General features: G+C 39.1%; 1 protein-coding gene across 1 annotated transcript; it reads right to left on the bottom strand.

The window, feature by feature from the left end:
* Positions 1 to 4,600: 4,600 nt before the first annotated feature.
* Positions 4,601 to 5,107, bottom strand: LOC139713386 (putative nuclease HARBI1). Its single transcript, XM_071625125.1, has one exon. It carries the CDS (start codon positions 5,105 to 5,107, stop codon positions 4,601 to 4,603), a length of 507 nt encoding a protein of 168 aa, XP_071481226.1.
* Between the last annotated feature and the right edge of the window lie 2,199 nt (positions 5,108 to 7,306).

Genomic DNA, 7,306 nt, shown 5'->3' with positions numbered 1-7,306 from the left:
ACGCCAATTGATAATGTAACAAAGAGTTTGTCACAGACATTACAAGGCTTAATACCTTTAGACTAAATGTTACCCTGCATCACAAAACCAACAAAAAGTCGCAAGATATGGATTTTTAGTTAAGGGCAGATATTGAAATAGCAGATTCTAAGCTTTCAAATGATGTATCACTCAAATGAAATGGACTCTCCTAACCTATCTAAATATTGGAAGGAAAGCACACACTCTTGAAAGGAGTGAACTGAGAAAAGAGGCTTTGAAATAAAGCGCTTAATCTTTAGAAACCGTGCTGGCTGTGCGATGAATGGGACAGAAACAGAATGTGAACCATCGTAGCAGCAACAATGAAGATATTATTAGATGAAGCTGAAATTAAGCATGTTTATAATGAATGCCAACTTTCAAGATGTTAGCACAATCTATTCACAAATTATTAGAGTTGAAAGTGAAGGGTGTGCAAAGGATTTAAAAAAAATGAAAAGGGACCTCTAAAGACATACCTAATCGCACTACTTTACAAAAAGGGGTTGTAGAAAACTGCTGCAAACACACCTTCCCATTCGTTTTATGACCCAAAACTTCAGAATAATGAAGACAAAGAATAGTTCTTTCAGAAAGTATGAACACTTAAAATTGACTTGGTTGACCCGTTTCACCTTTTGAGGTCCTCACGCAAAATCAAGGGCTGCGACTTTGTGTTCGTTTTGTGATGCACGGTCACAAATATATCCGTAGATCTGCTTGACAAGAGGAAGCGCGCGCACACACACACACACACACACACGTACATACAACAGAAAACACATTTATATTCACATGTCGTTTAATGTGAGCAGGGCCCCTTGGTAGAACAGTTAACCAACTGAAAGGGCTACCCTGCTAAAAGAATATTGAAATGAAATAAATAAATAAATAAATGATACATTCTAGATATGACTTAGACCTGATATACGAAGTCGGCAGATGCCAGTTTAGAATATAGCAGGAAACGAATGCCTTTTTCACAACGGACCAGGCAAGTTTGTAATGACTTTTGGTAAATGTGAGTCCATGTTTAGCGAGTTACATAATACCAAGCTTCTAATGGTAGTAGCTATTTGAATTATCCTTGTGGTCAGAGTGAATGCATACTCAATTTAAAACCAATCGCAGAAGAGATGTTATGAGGTCTACTGTCGAATGTTGTCTCTGAAAGTAAAAAAGGGCATGTCGTTATGACACTATCCTTGCTAGACTTGTTTGTTTGTTTTTATTATTTCATACTTCACATTTCAATCAACAAATAAATAAACCATAAACATAACAATACAAAAGTATGGGTGAATTGTGAAGTAAAGCATTTAGGACGATTTAACATGTGAAATATGAGGAATCTACATAGAAGCATTGCTTGTAGGGTGTAGATTCCCAGATGGCTGACATGAGATTAATTCTTACGTGATATTTGCAATTGAAAGGAGTTACTATCTGTGAAATGGGGAAATATAAATGTCGAAGAACGAAAAAGACAAAGAAAACACAAAGAAAAACAATGTCCGCGGCACAAAACTTCTGGAGAGTTGCGTAATCTCCTGAGCGAGGTTACGATAAGTCGGATACAGTGTACAATAGCAAAAATAAAAAAATATGCACAAAGAAGGACCAGGAGATGATAAGAAATCGCGAGCGAGGCACGTGTTACATAATCGATGACAGAGGTAAGAAGTATGAACAGAGTATATCGAGGATCAAAGAATAGCTATAAGTATGCATTCAGAAAAACAAATTCAAGTTTATGCTTACATGGATTAAGAGATTGGGATTGGATTGATTCTGTATCCAAATCATTCCAAAATTTAGGTCCTGTAGAAGTTATTGTTTTTAAAGCAGATTACGGTCCGTACAAGAGAAAGATGAAACGAATCTTTTTGTCTTCTAGGGTAAGAATGAACTTCAGTATTTTTAACAAACATCGAAGAAAATACATCGGTGAGACCACCTGAGTCTAACTGATACATTTTAAAATGTTCTGACATCAATAAATGAAAATACATTGATATATGAAAACATTGATAAATGAAATGTTCTGACTTTAATAAATGACATTACTAAATGAAAAGACTGATAAGAGATGTCGCAGAATTGATTGCGAGACCGTTGTCTCATACTTGAAATATCTCACTCCAAACAGTGAAAGTGCCAAAACCATTGAGAGTCGCCAAAGTAATAATTGTTTTGATTTTTAAAGGCGATAAAGATAAGCCTGGAAATTGTCATTTAATACGCGACCTACCATTATTAGTAAGAGGTTTTAGAAAAATAGTTAATGATTCATTACTAAATTTCCTGCAAAAGAATGAAATATAGCATAAACAACAATATTATGACTTTAGAAAGAAGTATCACAAGTCCAAAACGTTCCTTGATCAACTTGATTAATGATATTATTCAGTATGCTGTATCTTACTCTTTCTACGATCTCAATTTTGCTGGAGCCGTAGAATCGTGGCGGAAGAAATGTTCGTTCTTTATGTACCATATTGTTTGTATGGATATGTTATGTATGGTGAAGTTGTGTGTGGTTGTATTACCTATGATTAGGGAGACTGGTTGTAGTTGTTGCACGGGCTAGTTATTACAGGATCATTTTTTAATGCAAAGAAGAGGCGGAGTATATACAAATCTGGAAAACAACAAACTATATGAAATGGATCCTAAGCTTTCTATCCTAGCTTTCTATCCTTGTTTTCGGTAGCTCCTTTTGCCACAAAACATAATTACATCCAAAAATATCAGCGTGCAAAATTAATCATGACTAATCATCTTTTGATGACGTAACGTCTGAAAGAAAAAATGATTTCCAGCTTTCTGAGTTAAAAGCAAATCATTGGATATTGTTTTATTTCATCAAAAGTATTCCTCGCCAATAAGTGACGGGTATGTTTCAGAAGAAACGTATTCTGGATATCTTACGAGGGTAGCACTGTGTCATGTTTGAATGATGATTATGTATTAAGCACACGTCTTTTAATTCATAAAAAAGACGTGCCTGGTCAAGTTGTTATATATAATATATACATCTGATTAAGTTGCACCTTTGTTGAATTCTCTCTAAACATCATTTTGTATTTTGCCGGTAAGCACGTACCTCTATTAGTGTTGTTAAATTTCATTGTCTTCACAGTCCTCACATGGTCAAGTCAGTAAGTCATTTGCTTTTTTTTTAACTTTATGGTATGCTTTGTCGGAAAAAAGGATGAAAATAAAATTAACTTCACTGAATTTAAAACAAATAAGCTTATCAGCATGCATCTTATTGATTGAAATACTAGTAGTAAAAGCTGCATTCTCCAGTCGATTAAGTCGGTTACTTTCGTGGAACATTTCAATAGCTAGACGTGTAATACCAAGTTCACAACGACGCCGGCGGCGAGCAAAGCGGCGGCAAAGCGTATCAAAGCTTAATAAATTAAAGCGTAAAGACCGTAATAGAGCGTGAGAAAGCTTTGAGCAAGTCGGGACATTCGGCAAGAGCGCAAAAAAAAAAAAAAAAAATCTAACCTGTTTAAAAATTTGAGGCGATCTGATCTGATCTGATTGCGTAAAGCGGGGAGAGCGTATTAAAGCTTATCACAGCGTCACAAAGCTTATCAAAGTTTTGGTCAAAGCGTATAGGAAAGCTTAACAGGGACACCCTGTATAAAACATAATGAAATAGAAAAGGGAATAGAATAGTTTTTTCTATTAGTTTTTTAATTATATATCATTTTTTGATTTCATAATGTTTTATATCTTATTTCCTTTGTTTTATTTTCTTTGTTACAATAAGGGTTATTATAAAATTGATTTTCATACTATATTTTTAATTAGTGAGAAAATCAATTTGTAATAATCAATTTAACAAAAAAATGCGTATTTCAAAGATCTTTTATTTCACATATCTAAATTTCAAATTCTACAAATTGATTTCTTTAAATTTTCACTCCTGATTTACAATAGTAATATTATTTGAGTTTTCATGGGGAAAAGTCAATAAAGTCTGTATTTATATTATTTACAAACAGATGAAATACATAACTATAATAACAATAATAATAATAATAACATCTTCACAAGTACACATAATACAAAAATTATTTCAAACTTATATTAGAAATAAACAAAGTGTGCATATGGGAGAATGTTCTTATTTCCAGACACACATCGTCAGTCTTTATCTTCATCATCTGCTTCTGACGATATCTGAGCCACTCCTTTTTGACTCAATCAGGAGGTACCACCCCAGCCATTCTTTGTTGCCAGTCAACAGCACCCACTGGAGAGACGAATTATTCTCTGGGATGATCTCTCTGATGTCTGGCATCCACAGCGGCGAGGTTCCCCCTTGCAGGTGGTTGCGGAACATCTTCCCAGTGAGGTCCATCTCTCCAGGCCCCTGGTACGAAGTTGGGCTCTTCATCTTCGTGGTCCACCTCAATGGCTGCCAGCACCACCATCTTCCTCAGCAGGTTGTGGAGCGCCACAGCAGTCTCCACGAAATCTCTGACGTTATCTACCTTCTGTTCCAGCGTTCCCAACATGCACCGGAACCTGTTGGCCAAGATGCCAAAGGCATTCTCCATCACTTTTCTCTCCTTGAGATCCTGTAGTTACAGATCCCCTGTTCATCTGTCATCCCTCTTCTCATGTAGCTCTTCAGGCCAAAAGCATCGTCACCCAGGATGAAGTAGGGAATATCAGGCTGATTTTCTCCAGGGAGACGGCATGGTGGGGGCAGCCCTACGGATCCATCTTCTAGGCATTCGAAGAGCTCAGAGTCTGTGAATATCTGGGAGTCAGACATGAGTCCTTTACTTCCCAGCTCAATCCAGATGGACTTATACTCTGCATCTACCAATGTCAGCAGTGGTATGGAGAAGAACCCCTTGTAGTTGTGGTAGAGACTGCCTGTGTTTGCTGGCTTCTTATTGTCCATGTGCTCTCCATCCAAGGCATCAATTGCATGGGGGACATTCCATCTCTGTTCAAACTGATGGGCAAGGGTGCTCCATGTTTCAGGGGTGGTAGGTATGTTGAAGACCTCATCTTTATGCGCCTCTCCAATGGCCCTGCACACTTCTGGAATCATCTCTGATATGGTTGAGATACCACATCAGAAACCATATGCCAGTGATCTGTGGTTGTCCCCAGTGGCCAGATGTCTCAAGGTGATTGCCAATTTGAGGCCAGCTGACAAAGGGTGCTTGTAGTTAGTCTTTTGCTTCTGGATGACTGGTGCCACTCTCTCCAGGATCTCATCGAAAACCTCGGGGGTCACTCTGGTGAAGTTTCTGAAGGCAACAGGTTCCTCTAATCTCAGTTGTGTGTCCAGGAGGCTAATGTACTGGCCGTACTGCTTGCTGTCTTCTTGCTTCAGTGAGCCATGGCCTGGTCCAGCAGCTCATCCTGATGAATGGTCTTCTCCCTCCTGCTGGTAGTTTTACCTCCTCTTGTTTTTGCTGTTCTTCCTCTCTCTCTCCTCCGCCTCGAGGGCTATAGGATGTAGTTATAGAGGAGGGAGACAAAGGTCATGTCTACTTCATAAGATGGTTCATACTCTGGTACATCTTGAACTTCCATATCTTGTTCGTCTGCCAAAGATGCAATGATTTCGTGTATCTGCTGCATCTTTACATAATTATGCTCTGGATCAGAGGCGGGATGCAATCGGGATCGCGAAATATTCCATTGCGTAACACAGCTAAACAAAGCCTATCAATGCACAAGAGAGCTTGACAATCGTATCAGAGCGTTATTTAAAGCGTGATAAGCGCACCAAAGCTTATCAAAGAGTATTAAAGCATATCAATGCGTTATTCAAAGCGTAACAAATCCTGATCAATCGCCATCGAAGCGTGAGAAGCCGTAGCGATTCGGGAAATAATTTGTCGCCCAAAGCGGGAACGAACTTCGTATCAGAGCTTGTCAGAGCATAACATATCTGAGGAGATCGTGAGATTCTTTGAAAAGTAAACAAAAAATGACGCCGAATTGATCGCAGATTTAAAGCGCGACATTCGGCGTCGGTGTTAACATAGCTTTAAAAAAAAGAAAAGAAAATGTGTCGCACGAATTTGGCCTACCTACAATGCATGTTTTGCTGTTTGGTAATTATTTCGTTTACATTTATGAAAAGTAGACCTAGGATTGCATTGCAAAGATCGAGTAAACTTAATGCTGTTAGGGAATATGCGCATCATATCCTTCTGTGTTATGTACAGCAACCCAACAGAGTTATTTCCTCCACCAAGGGAGGTGGTTATGTCTTCGTTACCGTTAGTTTGTGTGTTTGTTCGTTAGTTAGTTTGTCCGTGTGCAAAATAACTCAAAAAGTAGCAAACGGATTTAAATGAAAATTGCAGTTAAGGTTGAAAATGACACAAGTAACAAACGTAGTGAACCGATAATTTTTGGGGAATTTATGAAGGATTTTCAGTATTTTGACAGGTAGGGTCAATGAACTAAGGAGTTCAGGCTGCGCGTATTTTAGGTTTGCATGCGCGCAATAAAATGCGTGCTCTAGTTTCTGCTAGGGCGAGGCGCGCCGTGCAGCTGAGGGTTTATGACGTAACAAAGACTTCTATATTGGGAAATCGGGCGGCTTTCAGCACAATGCTGTATAGTCCGGGAGCTGCGGGGGTCAGCCTAGCTGAAAAGGTTACCAATTTTTATGTGTATAGCAATTTAGTACATATGCCCCTGAGTAGGGAAATGCACGTCTGGCTGGTCATCGATGGTGGGTGTGGCCAGGAGGGCCACAAAAAGGAACCCCCAAAATTAGGCTAGCCTAGCTGGAAAAGTAACCCCATGAAAACAACTGGAACTTGTTCGTTACACTCTCAGGATAAATGAATGACCATTGCCAGACATTTTAAGTGGTGGGGGGTAGCCGCCAGACGCCCTTAAAGACCCAAATTTTTCCAGCTAGGCTAGCCTAACTGAAAAAGTAACCCAATGAAACCCACTGGAACTTGTTCGTTACACTTACAGGATAAATGCATGACCATTACCAGACGTTTTAAGTGGTGGGGGGTAGCCGCCAGACGCCCTTAAAGACCCAACTTTTTCCAGCTAGGCTAGCCTAGCTGAAAAAATAACCTAATGAAACCCACTGGAAGTTGTTATTTACACTTACAGGATATATGCATGGCCGTTGCCAGACGTTTTAAGAAGTGTGTGTGTGTGGGGGGGGGGGAGGCCAGATGCCCTCAAAAGCCCAATTTTACCAGCTAGACTATAGCCCTGGCTGGAAAAGTAACCTCCTGAAACCCACTGGAACTTGTTCTAT

This window comes from Diadema antillarum, unplaced genomic scaffold, assembly GCF_040938485.1.
Source record: "Diadema antillarum isolate AM-2024a unplaced genomic scaffold, OU_Dant_1.0 scf00000043, whole genome shotgun sequence".
NCBI lineage: Eukaryota > Metazoa > Echinodermata > Echinoidea > Diadematoida > Diadematidae > Diadema > Diadema antillarum.
This window is presented reverse-complemented; position numbering and strand designations above follow the sequence as displayed.